General features: G+C 41.8%; 2 protein-coding genes across 2 annotated transcripts in view; one reads left to right on the forward strand and one right to left on the reverse strand.

Annotated features, from left to right (window-relative positions):
- Window positions 1-357: 357 nt before the first annotated feature.
- LOC147900762 (calcium uniporter protein 1, mitochondrial-like) lies at window positions 358-1,922 on the reverse strand. Its single transcript, XM_087375970.1, has 2 exons — window positions 1,307-1,922; window positions 358-1,215 (listed from the first exon to the last, which is right to left on the reverse strand). Exons 1-2 carry the CDS (start codon window positions 1,757-1,759, stop codon window positions 769-771), a joined length of 900 nt encoding a protein of 299 aa, XP_087232096.1. The 5' UTR covers window positions 1,760-1,922; the 3' UTR covers window positions 358-768.
- A 10,562-nt stretch (window positions 1,923-12,484) lies between these two features.
- LOC147900763 (putative triglyceride lipase) overlaps window positions 12,485-21,512 on the forward strand; it is a 162,291-nt gene continuing 153,263 nt past the window's right edge. Inside the window, exon 1 of the mRNA XM_087375737.1 lies at window positions 12,485-12,781. Within this exon, the coding sequence (XP_087231863.1) occupies window positions 12,485-12,781 (297 nt within the window). The remainder of the gene's footprint in view (window positions 12,782-21,512) is intronic.

The raw sequence follows: 21,512 nt of genomic DNA on the forward strand, positions 1-21,512 counted from the left end.
AGATTAAAAGTCAAACACTAGCAGAGAATTTAGCACAATTTTGCTGGTTGGATTGTCAATCAATAGGACTTTCTAGTTGTATTGCCAATCAATTTCCGATTGGATTTCAATTTTGCAGGTTTGATTGCCACCAAGCATTGCTAGTATTGCCACTTTCTAACATGTATGATTTTAAACAAGTGCGTCACAGTACTTCACATTCTTTCTAAGTCTATGAACAGTTCGTGTTGACAAACATTCATCCGAAAAACCATGAGATAAAATGTCACACTTGTAGAAACAACCAGCCGGAAGGAAGACCCATGAAAATTCCTAATTTAAAGTCCACAAAAGCCTTCCATCCGAGGATGTCCGGGAAGAAAAGAAGGGAGTCAAAGTTCAAACAATTGCAGATCTAGATCCTACGATGACAGATATTAAAATCCAAACTTAAGCGCACGCAAATGTATGCTGACAGACTTTTATGCATCTTCAAGCTTTGCAATCAAATAAACACGGAAAAGATGAGCTTGAGCCCATCTACCGTCACTGTTCTTTGATGCATCAATTAACATAAACTCAGTTACGAGCATTTAAGCCCACCTATGGTGACTGTTTTTTATGCATGAAGTGACATCCGTTTAGAGCATGAGAAAATTGAGTGTTGCAATAGAATACCCGTATAACAAACACAGAAAAAACGGACTTTAGCCCTGACAGAACCACCCAATAAATCCCTGCAAGGATCACGCAGTCTTTCTGCACTAGATCCAAGGAACCTGGCAACTTTCAGATGTGGCCAAGGTTCTGTCCTTTTTCATAATGCGGTAAACAGCACTGCATTTGCAGCTCTTTGAACCTCTCCACATCAAAATTCCTTTTCTTCATCAGCTTCTTTTGCTTGGAAGAAAGAATCGTATGCATAAGGTCGTGATACGATGGATCCCTGTATGTAAGAATGAAAAATAAGAAGCCTGCTATGAGGCTGGAAGATGTTACGAAGAAAGTAATGGGTTCCATGACATCCCAAGACAGATCCCAGAAGGTGAGGCGGAAGAAGACGAGAGACTGCAGGGAGAAGGCTCCCAGGGCTGTCCACAGCATGTTGCGCACTTGCTTTTGTGCGATTCGATCAATCTCATCTTTCTCCTTCTGCAGTCGTGTTAATTCCTGTTTTCTTGGATCATCCTCTTGAGCTAGAGGTAAGGGCATCACCCTGGCAAGTACTTCTGCTACCTGCAAGAAAAGAACAATGAAGGTTAAGATCGGTGAGGTCCTGTAGAATCGCCAAAAGCACAAACGTGTCAGGATATAAACAGTCTTTCACCTTCTCCGGGCGAAGAAATACTTTGTTGCGAAAAATAAGAATGACTCCCGCTTCATCCAAGCTCTTGGTTATCTCCTCTGCCTCTGCATTCGTGGTGGCCGTGCCCGCTTTCTTGCAAAGCTCGATAACTGCCGGAAAGGGCATGCAATCGTTGGCACTGTTCGTCAGCGACTTCTTGAATTCCTCGACCTTGACGAGCTTCAACAACTTGCGGGTTTCTTGCTGCGAAAGGAATCTCTGCGGCGCACCTGTGGCAGTGGGCAGCGTCTGGAGGGGCTCCTCGGGTGCAGCGAAGGTACTGAGGGGGAGAGACCAGGGCAGAGAGGGGGAGGGGGGGGGGGGGAGCGGAGGCCGAGGGAGGAGCTGGTGGTGAGGAGAGGCAATGGGGAGGCGAGCGAAGCCGGTGAGGGAGCGGAGAAAGAATGGAGAGAAGAAGACTCTGCGGAGCACCATTGGAAGAAAAACATCAAAAAGGGGAAGCAAGGAGGTCTAATGAAAAGAGATGCTGCTGAGGAGAGGAGTTGTAGAAACAACGAGGAAGACGAAAATGCCACAGTCTAGTCTTTCTCTTTGGAATTCAGAGATGAAGGAGGCAAAGCAAAGCTATAAAATGTTTGGTTGAGAGAGAGAATGCAACCACGCAAAGGCAAACAACGTAGTACATCGCTGTTTCCACTTTGCTTACGCAAAATGCACCATGGGGAAATAAATATTTGCGATCATGCTCCGTACCCTTCTTCCGCCTACCACACGCTTACACTTTTCATTGCAAACACCCCCTTCCAATTGCAACACTAGCCTTTCCGACACCGTCTGGTGGACCACGCCGCCCCACAGAGATGGTGAACCCTTTGCATTGCATGACCTGACTAGAGCCAAGAACCTCCACCAAAAAGTGATTAAGATCTGGATGGACCTGTGGGATGCTGGCAAGGCGAACTAGAAGACGATAGAACAGGCCCAACGGGAGATCCCCCTGTCCCAAGGAGAAGCGGACCTGATCCAGGCCACCCTGAACCAACTTCCGGAACATTGGCCATCCAACTATGTACCAGCGCGGGATAGAAAGGAGAATCAGTGGATCCTCGGCAAGATCCCCGTGCGAAAACTCTCGACTAGAGTTATCTACAAAAAGCTGATCTGGGGTCAATCGACGATAACCAACCTCAACAGCAAATGGAGTTTGTGTCGCAGCCTTAAATGGTGAAGAGCACGCTTCAAGGAGATCTGGAAGGGCTGCATCGTGGGCATGGCCAAATTCATTCTCTGGAAGATCACATATCAATGGCTTCCAGTGAAGAGCAAACTTGCCAAAAAAGTGGCCATCAATCCTGCCTGTGTACTCTACGGGTGCAACTTGGAAGATACCCGCCACCTCCTATGCAGATGCCCGGTGGTGAGGGAGGTCTGGAGAAAGATGGAAGTGGCGGTTAGAGGCGCAGGCTAGATGTCTAAGTTTACAATAGGCAACCAATGGCGCCTCCCCTTGTTAGGCGACACGAAGGGGCTCCCATCCACACTGGCAGCTTGCTGGCCTTACCTCCGTGCAACTGTGATTTTGGGAGCATGGGAAGTTCATAACAAGAACTCCTTTCAATACAGAATCCAACAGGGATTCGAAGTCCTGACGAAAATGCTCGTGAGAGATTTCAGCAAGGTCCCAGACACGGTAGACCCAGTAGTCATCTAGGCTATATTCGAGGTCGAAAAGCGAATAGGGCTAGGTTAGAAGGTCCTTTTGTTTTAGCGTAGGCTTGGGGATTCCTCCCCTATAGGCCAAATTTTGTACAGGTTTTGAGGGTCTAACCCCCCCTCGTTTTGTTAATATAAGCCGGCAAGTCTTCTTTTTTTTCTTTTTTTTTAACACCCCCTTCCACTCTCCAACACCAATCACATGACAAAACATGCACACCTCAAATACACACCCAGCAAGCGACACCTCATTTTTCGAGGCAACATTTACTGCTCTCCCCATCTCTTCACCAAATTATGTGGGCACAAGAGCTTCCCTGCCCAAACTCCCCATCCACACACAACCCACCAATCATTTGGGTGACAGCTCGCAACACAACACATCCACTCCAAAGCCGAGTCACAAACACCCTATTCGGTGTGTAAACAACTACAATTCTCTTCCTGCCTTCGCCTCCCACAAAGTAGGTGTTGCAATGTGTAAATCGTCCTTAAGGGCTATTTCCCACACCTTTAAGAACTATTGATGTAACACCTCTCCCTATTGATATGACATTTCTTTATAGCCCTCTCTCAAATTCTTTTCAATCCTTTGAGCATGCACCATGGGAAAAACTTTTGTCATAAAAAAATCCAATAAATGCTCTTCCAAGGGAAAAACATCCAAAATAGCCATCCTTATTTGCCCCCTTTTTCCTCTCCATGACATAAGGCACCATTGTCATTTGGGTTTTCTGTTTTCCCATTTACAAGTACGTTAAAATTTTGATCGCCAAATGCAAATCCAAAATTGGTTTTCCCCTTCAACAAGAAAAGCATGCTATGGCATTTAGAGAACATTTAATAATTTGAAATAGTGCTTTTATTTTCATAAAAATTTATAGATTAATCCTAACCACCATCGCATCAACCTCCTCTATATCCAGGAAAATGGTGGGCACTTCAAGATAGCTGATGTGTTGCCATAAGGACGATTCTCTCCCATAGGCTTTGACATCGCCCATCACATCATGGGTGACTTTCTATAAAAATTACCTCCTCACCCCATTAACTTTAATAGAGGCAAAGGCCATGAGTCTCGACCATTACCTCAAATAAAAGTGACTTGTGACTTTGCCACTCGTCACTTCTATCTAAGATAAAGGCCTCCGAATGGCCTCTACCTACTCTATCACACACTCTCTCAGGGAACAAAAAAAAAAGGAGCCATATTAGAACAAGACAAGATAGCTCCTCTTAGGACCTAGCAAGGCTGCATGCCACAAAGTTAAGATATCACCTAGATACAACACAAATTTTCACCGGACTGCAACAATCAAAGACCAGTTTTCACCACCCTCTCAATGCAAGTGCCCATGTAAGGAGAAACATATGCCAGTTAATAGCTTTGGAAAAAGCTAGCCAAGTAGGTGCTATGTTCTCACCTCTCCAAGAAACTAGATTATCTTACATTCTCTCACTACTGAAGCATCATAAAGATTGAAAATCAGTCAATCATCATAAAGATTGAAAATCAGGGAAAATCACATGGGCTACAAATGCCCTATAGCCTTAACTTCCTTGTAATTGTAACTAATCAGCACAGGTGAATTCTCTCAACTATTGAACTATAAATGCCCTATATTCTTCCTTGTAATTGCAACTAATCTCAACTGAATTCTCTCAACTATTGAATTAGATTTCTTTTTTGTTGGAGAATAAGATGGGAATCTTCGAAGATTTGCATTTTGTTGTGATCCGTTTTCTAACATGAGAATGATCCCATTCTAGGCTCTGTGTCATCATGCTCCTTTTGGTGTTCAAAGATGAATTTTCTCTAAATTTAATTAAGATACCCTCATGTGCACAATGAGGTCACCTTCCCCCAACTTAAGTAAGCTACCCTCATGTGCACAAAGGGCCAACTTCCGCTCACTAAAGTAAGCTACCCTTATTATGATGGTACGGTAAATTTTGCTATTGGAACATTACATTTGAATTGAGCCCAACATATCTCTTTCAAGAGGGAATACAACACATGCTCTCATCCTACCATTGTTGCAAGTAGGGGCTACGAAGAGATCACTAATCTTAGTGATGAGAGCATCCCCGTAGTGTATGTGCAAGTTTAGGGCACTAATTATAATGCCAAGTAGCCACCTACAACTTATGGGCAAATGCCTCGTTATGTGAGTGTGAATTCAAATTAAAACTAAAGGCATAGTAAGCATGTGTTGTAAATAATCCACACTTATTAATTAGTAATTCTATAGAAACTTTTACTCTTGAGGTGTCATAAAGTTAACAAAATATAAAATGGTAAGAGATGCATGTTGCTCTTTACACTTTCCACATGTAGCTTTCTTGCAACATCTAACTGGCTATATAGACATTTATACTTCTAAGGTAACAAGTAGGCTCGTTTACTCTTTTTAGACAAAAGCATGAACGTACACGTACAAGGTCCTTCATGTGGTTCTAGAAGGCGACACCACATGTCCTTTTGAAATAATGCATGAAACACTAGAGTACATGTACAATTGTAGACGTTCTTCTAAAAGGTGTCAACACATGTCTTTTTTTAACCATTGAAAGGATATGTGTGCACTTTAGAAAATGAGAGGAAGCTTGAGTACAAGCTCATGCACACTCAAGTGACGTGTATAGTTCTAGAGTATTAGAATGACACAGTATACTTTCAAATACTCAAAAGTATGCAAAGCATGAGTATGCAAGAAGCAATATTAATAAGAATCCCGTCATGGGGTGGTACATGAGTGTTGAAGCAAAAGTAAGCTCGATGTCACATCTCAATTTCAAACCTTTTAGCCTTTTGTACTACACCTATCCTACTTTGAACTAAACTAAAAGATGCAACTCTTCCTACATGTTCCCTTTCATTGTCTTTTTGAACTAAACTTAGATGCAACTCGTCCTAGATGTGCCAATTCACCCATCCCTTATAAAGTGAGAATCATCACTTAGTACTGTGACTATTCACATTCTTCTCTTTGAAGGCACAAAAAAGGGTTCTCTTGGAATGTGCAACTCTTTTTAATAATCATGAAAGTGATAAGTTTAACGTTAGGGTGGTGATTCTAAATTGGCCAAAATCTATATACCTTTTGTGAAAGTGCAAAAGATATCGCTTGTGGAGGCTTTTCTAGAATTAGTCAAATATAATAGAGTGTCCCTTAATGTCCAAATTACATTATGTTTCAAGTAAATTGCATGGTATCTCAACTTGAAAGCATACCTTATTTGTTATTTGGTAACATAAGAATCCCAATCACAACTATTTTCACAATCCTATGAAGAGATTGCTAACCCTCATTGAAGCATCATTGGAATCATTATAGATGGAATCCCAAGTGTGGAAGCAACACCCCACAATCCAATCTTATTGGCTCAAGAGTCAAAAGAAAAAAGGAGCAAGGGTATTACAAATATTTCTCATCACTTTTTTACTCTTCTTCTCTCTTGCATCATGTGCATATGCAAATGCATTCGTATCTGTAACAGGCACACCCACACACATGCACTCTCGTGAATGTGCATGAACACACATGCACACTAACGCATGCATGTGTATGTGCACACACATGCACACATGCACGCACACACACACGTGTAGGCATAGACATGTGCACGCGCACACACACATGCGTGCACACGCGCACACACACACACAAAGATTTGCACATATGCACATAGACATTCATGCATCTATATGCATATGCATATAGATCAATGTTTCTTCCTTTTTTTGAGATTTGACTAACAGCATTAGCTACTTGTTTAAGGATCCAACCCCTTGAATGGATACTCATTTTATTTTCTATTTTTCTTAGCTTATACCCTCATGGTATAACTTATACCAAATACTTAATGGAACTTACATTATTTATTCCTATTGTGATTTGTTACCATTGGATCAATGTCAATTAAATTGGTAATTTTTACTTCCTTTAATTTTTGGACCTAATTACTTTGTTTTTCTTTGGACTTTTGCAAAGCCATGTTTTATTTTTAAAAATAGACTATATCATGCCCTCAATTTTTGAAATTAATCAACTTCGGACACATGTTTTTTACATAAAGATGGTTTTAACCATGTATGGCCTTATTTTGTAAAAAACATCCTTAGATCCTCTCTTCTTTAAATTTTTATCGTGCTAAGTTTTAATACAATAAGAGTTACTTTAGGACTTCACGTTTGAAATCTCTCTTTGAAAAGTGCCCTTATTTGCATATAGTATGGTTGTAGATGTCTTCTTACTATAAAAACATTAAAAAAGTTCATTTCATTTCCATCGATTGTTTATGTAAAGAAATATAAGAGTTTAAATAAAAAAAGAGGCCCACCTATACAAGATATGGTTTTCTATGCATTTATATAAGTCCTTTGTTGATCGTTGTATGGATCGAGACCCATCTATACAAGATATGGTTTTCTATGCATTGATAGCATTATTAGAGCTACCTAAAGTCTATTGACATTTCATTTCTATGATGTTTTGCTTGTAGATAATGCTTCCTTGCACGACATGTTGTATCAACTAGGATAGAAGAAAAATGCAAATACCACGTGTGTAGTCAAGTTGTTTAGAGGTTAAGAACAATTAGTAATTACACAAAAGGGTGAGTTAGAGAAGAGTATCAAAATAAATATAAGAAAGATTAATAGGGATGATTTGTGGGAGCGAGAGTCCATGAAATGGGAAAGGGATTGTTTAAATATAGACTGTTCATAGAAGTGTAATACATATAATTGAAATTCACAATAGAAAGGAAATAATTTGATTTGTAAATGTGTTAATGTCTCAGTAATCTGAATGATGCAAAGATTGTTTGTGTAATCTAGTTATCCAAAGTTGGAGGATTTTAATCTCTTATTGGCAAGGAGAAGAAGTCGTGCAACTATTGTGTATAAATCACCATGTAATTGTTGTGTAAATCTTCTCTCCCAATACATTTAGTGGATGAATTTTAGAGATATAAGAAGAAAGTATAAGGGTACAATGCAAAGAAACTAAAATACATGAAGAGAATGATTGGCAAAATAGTTGTGAATGTGAATCCCCATTTTTGTGTATGGAGGAAGGTAGTACCTAAAGAATCATCATTGGTTTGCAAGGGTTAGCTTGTCATTGATCCTCTTTATGGCTATGATGTTACAATTTGATATGGTGAAGTCAAGGGATTTGAGCCTCTAAAGAAAATTAAAATGTGTTAGGAAAAAAAGCCTTAAAATCTTATTTTAATGGATTTGGAAGAGTAAGATCTCTAACTTTTACAATGGGTACCAAGTTGGTCAAGCCAAGATGAATTGGTAGTAAATCTCAAAAAAGGGTCAATCCCGCTCTTTGATATCTATATAGTGGGCCACTCCCACTCTTTGTAGGTCCCTTCTCACCTAAGGAATTTTGTTTAGTATGTTCTCCAACTACTAGTAGCTCTAGCTAGGTAAAACATCAATTGGATGCTTTGAGTTGCTCATGGGCACAACTTTTTCGGATAATGTATTCCCTCTAGTAGACCAAGCTTATTAATACATGTGATGCTTAAGTGCACCCCCTCTAAGCTTGATTAGCATGGATATCCTCCACGTATTAGTCATTACCACATATATCCCTTCTAGCAATGGCTAGAGTCCCATTAATGAGATCAAGTTTTTTTAGTTGAAATAAAAATGCTTGGATATATCAAGCATTAGTACATTGCTATATTGCTTCTAAACATGACATGAATCTCCTTATGTACAAATAAATGCCAAGACATTCATATTATATTATTCTCTAAAACTTTCCCTATATTGGAGATGGGGTCCCATAATTGCATGAAATTAGGATTCATTATCCAACCTGGAAAAAAGGTTAATTTGTAGCCCAAATCAATGCATCAACTCTTGAAACACTATTTCTTAAATCTAGAAAAAATATGCTTACCAAATAAGATGGTCACATCCAGAGCAAATATCATTATCAATGCTTAGGATAGCTCTAGACTATAAGTCAGTGTTAAAAATGACAACAATGTTGCTGATATGATTGTCATAATTGCTAAAGCAAACTTTTGAGCTCCTTCACTTTAAAGGGACTTCATGAAAAGTAAATCCATGCACCTTGAAACAATAAGGGATATTAGCAACAACAATTGTATATCTCTTCTTTGACACTAGCTTGGCCAATTATTGCAACCACCATGGGAAATTTCCCACCTCAATCCACACTCATAGTGAACAAAGCAATCGTACAACTTTTGCAAATCGGAGGAAATTGTGCCCATTTTCAAAGCAATAAACCATCCCAAGCAAGTTTTAGCCCAAAACATGCAATTGCATACGAGTAAGTGGTTTGCAGAGTTGAGGATGTTAAGAGCAATAACAACGCTTTATACTCCTACTTTGGAGATTTGAAAGGCCTTTGACAGTGTAGCATAAGACCTTTGGAAGATGGACTAACCTTGAGCAACAAGGGGAGCACAAGACTATTAGGGGGGAACAAGCAGAGCTCAAACTTCTTAAAGAAGTAAGTAGAAAGAGGATGCACCCCTCCTCACCCACCGTGCCCCAACCCTCTAGCTCATAAAACAAAAGTAACATGACAATTGTATCAAAATTGTACTTTTTCATACCCTAGTTCCATATGTATTTTGATCCACACTTGTTCTCAAAGGCATAGTGTTGGTGCTGACTTAGCTTTGTTCTTTTCTTAACACATGCATGCATTCCAATGTAATTTGGAAGAGAACTTGAGTGGGCATGCATCATAATCCTCCTAAATGTAGGCAATGGCATTCGTTTCTCACACTCCAAAGAAGAGGCACATTGTTTGGTCCAGGTGGGAGAGATTGAAAACCGCTTGAGTCCAATACTAATGATGAAGACTTTTGGGATCCCTTCTTACCCTATTTTATTCCCTTCTTACTCTTTTTTATTCCTTCTTACCCTTGGTCTTTGCATAGACAAAACAAGGTGGGAGATATTGAAAATCGCTTGAGTCCAATATCAATGATGAAAACTTTTGAGATCCCTTCTTCCTAATCCTGCACAATGCTTCCATCTCATGACACCAAACTTAGTTATAAGTTATGCTCTCTAACATCCTCCTTTGGAGTAGGAGATGCTTCATCTTCAAAACAGTGCTTTGACATGGCATCCCATAATCCTTATTGTGGGACCTTGATCTTCATTGTCCATTGTCTTTTGGAGCTGGCTTCCAATGCCTTATGTCAAAGCTTGTTCGTTGGCATGTCCTGCATAGTGGTTCTAAAGGTAGGTTTCCAATTTTGATGGGAACAAATGAGCATGGTATCATTCCAAAGAAAGAAATTGCTAAAAAATAATGCCACCCAATTCCATGCCCTTGCCCCCCTTGACTTCATAAAGCAAAACCAACATAACAATTGTCTCTAAACTTGTACTTTCCCATACTCTAGTTCCATATATAGGGTGATCTACACTTGTTCTTACAAAGGCATCATGTTGGAGCCAACTCATCTCCATTCCTTTCTCCACACATCCATAATTGGAATAGACTTTGGGCAAACATTCATGCTCCTTGTACTTATATAAGAGGTGATGCCATCTTAAACATTGATTGTTTCCCCTCCGAGAATAGCTTGCCCATCACTGAGTAAGACATGATTACTATGCAGTTGGCTTGGCGATAGCTCTCCTCCCTTACAAGTGGCTTTTTATATCCATTTGAATAGATTCGTCTCATGTGTGAAAATGTCATAAATCAAAGATGTGTTGCCTTACCTGTCCATTGTAGCATTTCTTCACAAAAGTGTTGTTAGAATTCTTTGCATTTGCTAACTTTCATGGCCCTTGAATAGTATCATCCTCATAAAGTATGGATCATTTATCACATTATCGTTGACTTTAGACACTTATGTCAAAGCTTGTTCGTTGGCATGTCCTGCATAGTGGTTCTAAAGGTAGGTTTCCAATTTTGACGGGAACAAATGAGCATGGTATCATTCCAAAGAAAGACATTGCTAAAAAATAATGCCACCCAATTCCATGCCCTTGCCCCCCTTAACTTCATAAAGCAAAACCAACATAACAATTGTCTCTAAACTTGTACTTTCCCATACTCTAGTTCCATATATAGGGTGATCTACACTTGTTCTTACAAAGGCATCATGTTGGAGCCAACTCATCTCCATTCCTTTCTCCACACATCCATAATTGGAATAGACTTTGAGCAAACATTCATGCTCCTTGTACTTATATAAGAGGTGATGCCATCTTAAACATTGATTGTTTCCCCTCCGAGAATAGCTTGCCCATCACTGAGTAAGACATGATTACTATGCAGTTGGCTTGGCGATAGCTCTCCTCCCTTACAAGTGGCTTTTTATATCCATTTGAATAGATTCGTCTCATGTGTGAAAATGTCATAAATCAAAGATGTGTTGCCTTACCTGTCCATTATAGCATTTCTTCACAAAAGTGTTGTTAGAATTCTTTGCATTTGCTAACTTTCATGGCCCTTGAATAGTATCATCCTCATAAAGTATGGATCATTTATCACATTATCGTTGACTTTAGACACTTGTTTACAATGACTTGGATCATATAACGTCTTTGTGTGTGTGTGTGTGTGTGTGAGAGAGAGAGAGAGAGAGAGAGAGAGAGAGAGAGAGAGAGGAGAGATACTTACATATTAATGAGGAGACATTGGAGATGGGGTGCATAGGAAGCATGCACATTAGCACTAGGGGAATTTTCAACACGTCATTTGTGGAATGGTGAGGGGTGCTCAAGATTGTTTAAGAGAGGAGGGAAACTCTACTTGCTCAATGTCTACCCAGAACTTCCATTTGAAACATCATAAGGAAAGAAGTGGAGTTTTTCTTTTCTTGGTTGAGAAAGAGAGGAAGGAGAAGGGGGGAAGGAAAAGCGGGGGGTATATAAGATTTAGCTTGCAATTACCTTATTGTTCCACAAGGACATTTGGCACACCTCCAATAGATTTTAGAGGAAGAGGAAGCACCTCCTTCCCAATCAAGCAGCACAAAACACTTTCACCTTACCAAGAAGCTGAGACTAATTAAAACATGAGATTATAAGAAGCTTCTTTTCATGAATTTTTATCACAAGAATTCAAAAGTGTAAATAGCTTACAAGGCTAATGAGTAATAACTTGTTCACTCGATGTGTAACGAAACACACTCCACACCCGTTCTCTCGCATGAGATGGAAGAAGGGTTTTATCCAAGTAGATTCTCGAAGCTGTGATGAGCGAAGCAATTGAATGAATGTAGTGGTTGCCTTGCAAAGCAATGGATAATTGTTCATCTCTCATCTTGTGTGATGCTCGGAGTGATGCTTGCCGACAGAATCGATCGATCGATCCTCAATTTTGATCTTCGTATTCTTGCAGCTGCTTTCACCTCTCTTGCATCCCCGCCATTGATCCGCTTTCCTCCATTGTAGCTCACCTCCTCCTCCAAGCATGCATTCCCACTGCCCAGTTTAGCTCACCAACATTTCCCATGGAAACCTTGCTCCTTCACCACTACAGTTTGTCTTGCCTCTGCTTTCGTCCATCCTCTTATCACCCTTCGCTCATCCACATAAGAGAAGCCGCACATTGTTCGCACCTCGCTTTCTCTGCTTCTAGAAGGGTTCTCCTGTCGTTTACTTCCCACACTCGGAGAACCGTTCGGAGATTCGAAGATGACCGGAAGGTTTCGAGTGGTGTGGTGGAGGAAGACGCGCGCCCACCTTTTGACATAAATCTCGCCGTTGTACTCGCCGGTTTCGCGTTCGAGGCTTATAACACACCTTCGGTAGGAACGTCTCTTGCATCTGGGTTTGCGTTGTTTGCACGTGGTCAATTGAACTCTTTGAAAACTGGCATGCGACCACTCGCGACATTGGTGAGCCTGCCTGCGTTGAAAAGCTCGATAGTCCCGGCTCTTTTGTGCAGTCTTTAGACGTCCCCGAATCATTAACGACCATTCTTACTTATCTAGCTAGCATGGGACCTTTGATAATTGTAACGATCACTCTAAAGATGCCTCTTGTTGCTCCCGAAAAAAGTAATATATTCGATTCAAAACAACAAAATACCAAAGTACAATCATTGCTAGCTCCATCCAAACCTCCACAAAATACCTCAAAATCCCAAACCTCCACAACTCATTGCTAGCTCCATCCCAAACCTCCACAAAGTACAATCATTACAACAAAGGTGGAGAGAACAGAAGCGTGGCCATTATATAGGCCCAACCCTGTTAAGGCCCCGTCGGTAGGCTGACCAAGACTGGGCCAACTTAGCTGTGTGACAGCCAACCCTCCTTGGTTGTGAGGTGTTGTCGCTGTGTGATGGGAGCTCCCACCTGCTGGGCTAGCTAGTTATGATACATGCTCCTAGTTGCAATGGATTCATGTGACAGACAACGCTTTGACCATATGTGTTTATGAGAGAGATTGCTTGGGATGGCAAATACTCAGCATTGTTTGTCTTCTGGAAAATATTCCGAAAGGACATAGTGCACTTGCTGGATGAATTGAAAACCCAGGAAAACATGACACATTTTCGGTAATGAAAAATGACAAGTTTATAAGATGTCCCCTGACCGAAATGGAACAGACAACGCTTTGACCATATGTCTTTACGAGAGAGAGTGATTGGGATAACAAATACTCAGCATTGTTTGTCTTCAGGGATGATTCGTTTCAACTTTATTGATGAATATTCTTTGCAGAAACTTCCAAAACACTCCAAAAGGACAGTGCACTATGCTGGATGAGTAATGAGAAATGACAAGTTTATAAGTTGTCTCCTGACGGAAATGGATTGAGATTTACCATTAGTTCAAGCAGCAGTAATGAAAAATGACACATTGTCAGTAATGAAAAATGACAAGTTTATAAGTTGTCTCTTGACGGAAATGGATTGAGATTTACCATCAGTTCAAGCAGCAGTAAGAGTATCAGAGCAAGCAGCAGCCAATCATGCAATCAATGAGCAGCAATCTTGTGCCCACAAAGTGGGCAGCATAGTGCTCACCCTTGAGTAGAGATTGAAGCTATGCACTTAGCGTCAAGCCCAAGATATCTATTTCAGCTAAGTGGGGGCAGTTTTAAGCCAGTAATTTTAAGTTATGGTAGCATGTATGCAAGCCCTTTCACTTCAAATTTGTCACGTGCATGCATGGGGCAAGCTAGCAATAGGCTTGATGCATGTTACAGTCTCAGGGTTGATTAAGTCTCCCTTTTGATAATAGTACCTTGCATTATAAGTTTCGTGGTAAGTCAAATTTTCAAACTTTTTTCCCAACCAACTGTTGAGCGTGTTCTATAGTCGCAAGCTTTAACTCATTTGAGTAATCTTAGATGCAGCACCACCACAAATCAACGAAATATTGAGTAAAAGATGCCTTGATCAATCACCATCTTATATCTATATGATTGTGCTTGTACCGAATTTTATGTTAGTCATTTGGGAGGGAGGGAGAGAGAGAGAGAGAGAGAGAGAGTTTATTAAAAGTCTTCGGAAGACCAAAGGGTCTATTAGACTAAAAGAAACTGATACAATGAGCCAAGGGGTGGAGCCAGTAAGCGGGCATCAACACCTTTGAGGATACAAAAGAAAACCCATAACCCTGATCATAATGTCGTGGATATATGGGAGAACTCTCTGAGTTCATGAAGCGGGAGCTGGTGGGGGCATCAACCCTAGGAGGGGGCATCGATGTGCGAGGGTGCTGTGGTGGCAAAAAAAACTGTGATGGAGCGCTGGCAACTATCGACATGTGTAGTCCGTTGTGGTCTCCTAGCTATAGCCCCACGGGAAACAAGTGCCACCATCACTCTTGTGGGTCGTGCCTCTGGTCTGATGAACGCGTGGAGAGAAGGTCCCCTAATGTGATCTGTGCCTCAATCCGCTGACCAGCTGACGTGTCTCTAGCTCTGGCTTGGGTCTTCGCAGCCGCCCTTTCCGTGAGTCCTGTTGGTCGATGCTGTCTGGCTGGTAAAACTCCAAGATCATGCTCTGAGTGGAGTCTAGCTGTGTGTCCTAATCTCTACTATGTGCCCTGAGCAATTGCTCGCTGTGTCGGACAGCCTCATGGATGAAGGCCACCAAACATGTCTGGTTTGGGTAGGTTAGGAAGTTGGATAGGGTTCTGAAACCATCCCTAAAAAGGCAGTGATAGCGACCTTTGATCTCATACTACGGAGGGCATTTGAAAGCGAAGTGCTTCTCTAACTGCATTGCCCGGTAATCACATAAGGTGCAGATGCGTCCCTCTCCGGGTATGCCTTCTGCCTGTAATGAAGGGGAAAAAAGGCTACTTTAGTGGCCCTTTAGGTGGGAAATGTGGGGGGGCTATATAAGTCTCCATCCACCACTCATTGCACACTTTTGGATGTGACATCTAATCCTATCTACGCTCCTTCCTTCCTACTACTTGCTGCCTACTCTCTCTCTCTCTCTCCTTCCCACCTCTTTCCCTCTCTGTTATCCTTCTACTTCCTTCTCTCCCTCATTCTCTCTCCCTTCCGCTCTTCTATCCTCTTCCTCTAATCTCCCCCTACACCTTTTTCTGAGGGGGAGAAAGAAAGAAAGTCTATTGATGTCCACGGGAGATCAATAGGTCTATGGGATAGCAAAAAACCATCTAGTAGTACATCTGCTTTAGGGAGGTCACATGGCAGCTCCCAGGGAGTGCAAAAGCAACCCCAATTATTTAGAGTACCTACATAATAGTCTGAAAGAGTAATCAGCCATACATCAGTTTAAGATCGAGAGTCTTTTGGTTTGGATTTAAACGCTTAGATCAGTGCTATGCCTTCACGGTAGACTGCCCATTTTCCATCCTTCCTAACAGCCTTGACTCTAACTAATTCCGTTGCCTTATTCTTCAATTGAGCTCATGCAAGAGATTGGAGGGGAGAGAGAGAAAGAAAGAAAGTTTATTACGGAAGACCAATGGGTCAACCCTCTATCTGAGTTGTCGGGACACTGGCTCTAGGTCATGATCATGTCGAGGCCTCGTCTCATGGGGGTCCATGGAGAGAGAGAGAGAGAGAGAGAGAGAGAGAGAGAGAGAGAGTAGGCAGCAAGTAGCAGGAAGGAAGGAGGAGCGTAGGTAGGATAAGATGTCACATCCAAAAGTGTACATTGGGTGGTGGATGGAGACTTATATAGTCCCTCAACATTTCCCACCTAAAGGGCCACTAAAGTAGCTCTTTTTCCCGTTCATTACAGCCTTCCTTTCCTTAGAAAATTTCCTTCAAAATTACATGTACCGGCTGCTACGCAAGGGTGCTGGGTCATCAAGGTGATGCTGATCAGCCTAGTAAAAGATAGGGGTACTCCTGAACAATACTCTCTGGCTGCCATGACTCTTCATCCTCTAGAATCCCTTTCCATCTGATGACGTACTAAATGTATACCTTGTTGTAGAGTACTTGATCTTTGAAACCCACAATGCGCTTAGTGAAGGAAAGGAGTGAGTGAGAGCAAGAGGGAGTGAGAGAGTAGGAAGCTTGGAAGCTGAAGACGTAGTTGTAATTGAATAGAATGCAAAAGTACAACACAAAGTGAGAAGGATAAGGTTTTGTCCTAGTGACAAAACCTTAGTAGTCACTAACCATAGTTAGTGAACTAACTGCAGTTAGGGGGAAAAACCTCTAAAGGAGGGAAAAGTGCCCCTAACTAGCTTATTATATTACATTGGTCACTGCTGAATTATATCTATAATTCTAACACCCCCCTGCAGTGCCAATGTCATGTACAAGGCTGATCAATCACCAAACGGATATAAGTTCAGGGCACTGCGAAATGCCTCAAACTTCTCACGTGGTAGCGCTTTGGTGAAAATATCTGCAACGTTGTCATGTGTGGACACAAAGATCATACTGATCTCTCCTGCATGCAACTTCTCTCTGACGTAGTGATAGTGAACCTCAATGTGCTTCGTGCGAGCATGAAACACTGGATTCTTTGCCACTGCAATGGCACTCTGACTATCAGTGAGAATTGGAGAAGGACCCTCCAAAGACAGATGAAGATCAGCAAATAAACGTCTCAGCCAGACACATTCAACTGTTGCTGTGAAAGCTGCCCTGTACTCAGCTTCACATGATGAGGTAGCCACTGTAGATTGTTTCTTGCTCAGCCATGAAATGCAAGATTTTCCCAAAAAGAAACAATTGCCACTAGTGGACTGCCTAGTGTCATAATCACCAGCCCAATCTGAATCACTGTAGGCATGCATCTGCAAGTCACCCCCCCTGGGAAATAGTAAGCCAAAAGACTTGGTGCCCTGCAAATAACGGAAGATGCGCTTAACTGCCTGCCAATGCATAGTTTTGGGGCTGTGCATGTACCTGCTCACCTGAGATACTGCAAACTGAATATCAGGCCTAGTATTGCAGAGATATATGAGGCATCCAACAGCTTGACTGTAAAGTGTGGCATCAACTGATTCTCCTGCATCATGCATTGTGAGTTTCAGCCCCGGTTCCATAGGAGTAGATATGGGCTTACACTCTTGCATGTTAAATCTGTCCAAGAGTTTCTGAACATACTTGGACTGAGACATAACAGTGCCACGTCTCTCATGAGAGAACTGGATCCCCAAATAAAAGTGAAGCAGCCCCAAATCTGACATATCAAAGTTGGTCTGCAAATCAGCTTTGAAATCTGCAATTTTTTCTTCATTGGACCCTGTGAGCAGTAAGTCATCAACATAAAGAAGGATGACTAAGATTTCCCCCCCATCCATCTTGATGTAGAGGGTGCTCTCAGTAGGACTATTGTGCAGCCCCTTGCTGGTCAAAAAGGCATGTATTTTGGCATACCATGCACGAGGGGCCTGTTTCAGCCCATATAAAGCTTTATTAAGCTTGCAGACTTGAAGTGCATTGGCTGTAATTTCAAAACCCGGAGGTGGTTTGACATACACCTCTTCCAGCAAGTCCCCATTTAAGAAGGCTGTTTTTATGTCCAACTGATGAACATCCCACTCAAAATGTGCAGCCATTGCAATTACTGATCGGATGGTGGTCATCCGGGATGTAGGAGCAAAAGTCTCCTCATAATCTATGCCCTTTTTCTGAGCATAGCCTTTAGCAACCAGCCTGGCTTTATATCTGTCAATGGAGCCATCTGGCTTCCGTTTGACTTTAAATACCCATCGTGTGCCAATAGCATGTTTACCCTGTGGCAAGTCCACAACATCCCAAGTCTGATTTTTTGCAATGGACTGCAACTCATCGTGCATGGCATTCATCCAATGCACATTACCTTTTGCTTCTTCAAATGTGGCAGGCTCCTCCTCATCAAGGAGAGTACCTGCATATGCTGATTCCACTGAATTAGCACCTTCCATGTGCCTTGCTGCACTGCGAGTCCTGCCAGGTAACGGAGCATCAAGTTTACTCTCCCGGAGAGTCTGTAACAGCCAGTTTGGGACTGTTTTTGCTGCATGTATGTCTGCAATTTCTTGCTGCACCACTTGTTCCACTGCCTGTGGAGGAGGCATGACATCCTGTGGCGGAACTGAAGCATTTGAAGGTTGCTGTAAATTCTGATTTGGATCAGAAAAATCAGCAGGGGAACCCAAAGCAATGGGTAGCAACCCTTGAAAGACATCTTCTGAAGATGAAGGCATTTGAAAATCAGCCTGAGTGTGAGCTGAATTTTCAGAAAATATCACATCTCTACTTACAATGATTTTGCGTGTAGCAGGATTGTAGAGACGATACCCCTTGCTTTCTGCACTGTATCCAACAAATATGCATTTGATGGCTTTATCTGACAATTTGTGCCTAAATTCAACTGGCACATGTGCATAGGCAAGGCATCCAAAGACTCGGAAGTGATCCACTGAAGGCTTCCTGTCATTCCAGACCTCAAAAGGAGTTTTTGTTTTTAAAGCCTTAGTGGGAGCCCTGTTCAAAATGTAATTGGCACACATCAAACCCTCTAACCAGAATTTATGAGGCATGTGTTTGCTTTTCAGCATACATCTGTCCATCTCCATGAGGGTTCTATTTTTCCTCTCAGCTTTGCCATTTTGCTGAGGGGTCAGCCTGACTGTGAGCTGATGCACAATACCCTTTTGTTTGAGGAAAGCATCAAATTCTGCAGATAGGTATTCCCCACCTCTATCCGTGCGTAATGTCTGTATTTTGAGCCCGGTTTCATTTTCAACCATGGCTGAAAAGTGTTTAAACACTGTGAACACTTCAGATTTCATTTTCAGCCCATAAACCCAAGTAAAATTGGAGTAGTCATCAATAAATGTGACAAAGTAGAGATGACCACCCAATGACGGAGTCCTCATGGGACCACAGACATCACTGTGTATAAGCTGCAATTTGCGAACAGCTTTAACTGAACCATCCTTCTTAAAGGGAAATCTATGCATTTTACCTAAAATGCACCCTTCATAGGCATGTGGAGGAGGTATCTCAAGAGGTGGCAATGCATCAACCATTGAAAATTTCTGAAGTGTCATTAAGCTGTTGTAATGCATGTGGCCATATCTGGCATGCCATAATTTTGCATTTTGCATGGCAACTGTAGGGGTAGAAATTGCCAAAGCATGAGCTGCTCTTTTCTCAAAAATATCAAGCTGAAAAAGCCCACGCAGCAGAGTACCAGATAACATTAAGGCATAGTTAGCTTCCCTGTCTCGGACAGCACATTTGTCATCCTCAAAGATGACCTGAAATCCCCCTCTGTTAAGAGTGGACACACTGAAAGGAGATTTTTGGTTATGCCAGGCACATATAAGACATCAGAAAGTCTGAAAATTGAGCCATCAATTGCAGTGAGCTCAACTTCTCCTGTGCCACGTACTGAATATGAGGAGTTGTTGGCACAAGTGACTTTCTTACCAACAGGAGGTGGATGCAAGGAAGTAAAAAGACACTTGCTCGAAGTGATGTGCTTGGATGCACCGCTGTCAAAATACCATGTGTTCAGTGTTTCATCAACACTGAAAGCAGATGCATCTGTAGAAGAGTCAAAGCTGCAAGTCAAAAATGCATATGTATCATCACTGCAAGAGGCTGTACTATCCCGAGCATCTGGAACAGCCAACCTAGAATCAGAAATGCAAGATAAAAAGGCATAATCTTGACCAACAAAGTTGGCTGCAGCATCCCCACTGTCAGATGCACAAGGGGCTGAATCTGAAACAGCCATTCCTGAGCTGTTTTTCTTTTCTTTTGCAATCCTTTTCCTGCATTCTGCTATGTGATGACCTGGATTTTTGCAGTAGTGACAAAAACCCTTCTTTTTGGGCTTGCTTGCATCACTTTTAGCCTTTTGTGAAGGCTGTCCTGACCCACTGGAAGGCTGATTTGCTGCTGTCTTTGCCTGTCCCTTTGTTTTTGATTTAAATTTTGAGAGCATGGCTTGTTCACCTGCACGTGAAGCCAAATTTTTCCTGGTCTGCTCTTCCTGAAGCAGAAGTCCTATCAACTCATGAAAAGAGAGAGGATTTGCACCCCCCCTCAATGATAAATTCAGCGAAGTGTGAAAGCTGAGATAAGACTCAGGAAGAGAATTCAGAGTGGTTGTAATCATCTCTGAATCAGGAATAATTTCATCTATGTTTAACAACTGCTCCCTGAGATCCTGTAGCTTAGTGAGGTGGACTGACATGGAGTCACCCTCCTCCATATGTGTATTGCTCAACTCTCTTTTTAAAAAAGATACCCTGGCATCATTCCGTGCTGCATACATGCTTTCCAAAATATCCCACGCTGCCCTGGAGGTCTTACACGACCGGATATGCGGAATGATTGATCTTTTCACTGAAAGAGAGATGCATGACAAGGCTAAGGCATCCCGTGAATCCCATCTCTTTTGCTCAGGAGTATTGACTGTAGCTGCACCAACAACTTGTCCTGCAGCTGCACCTTGTGGACGACCTCTTCCACCTCCTTGCTGAGGAAGGGTAGCAGGTGCAATATCTGCTGGTCGGATTTCATCCCCATTGACATAATCCCATAAATTGCGAGAAATCAGAATATTACGTACCATGAAACTCCAGAGGGAGTAGTTGGTACCATCCAATTTGTCTTCCTGTGAAAGACCACCGAACTGGAACTCATTCTGATTTTGATGGGCCATATCTGAGAAAGAGATTGAAGCAGATACAAAGCTGAATTCCCTTACTGGGAATAAAATGCACAACTCCCAAAAACACAGCCAAGCACGGGCTGTATATGCAACTTAGATTTCTGCACTTGAGCTGTCAGAAATCTGTCCAAGCATAAAACACTCTCCAAAATCTGCCAAAAGTGTTCCAAACACTCCAAGAAAGGCAGTATGTACTGAATACTCCAAAAAATGCTCTCCCAACACAAAAGCCCCAATTTGTGGCTAGAAATTGCAGCCAAAAAGGGGCAAAATTACAAAAAAACCCCAAATCTGCAATTTATGAACAAAAGCCCCAAATTTCAGACTAGATCTGCAATTTTGCTCTTGATATAGCTCCAAACTTGCCCAATGATTGCAATGTCTGCAATCTACAAAATGCCCCAAATTTA

Source organism: Dipteris shenzhenensis, chromosome 6 (genome assembly GCF_047967505.1).
Source record: "Dipteris shenzhenensis isolate YYH24624 ecotype China chromosome 6, Dip_SZ_1.0, whole genome shotgun sequence".
Lineage (NCBI taxonomy): Eukaryota > Viridiplantae > Streptophyta > Polypodiopsida > Gleicheniales > Dipteridaceae > Dipteris > Dipteris shenzhenensis.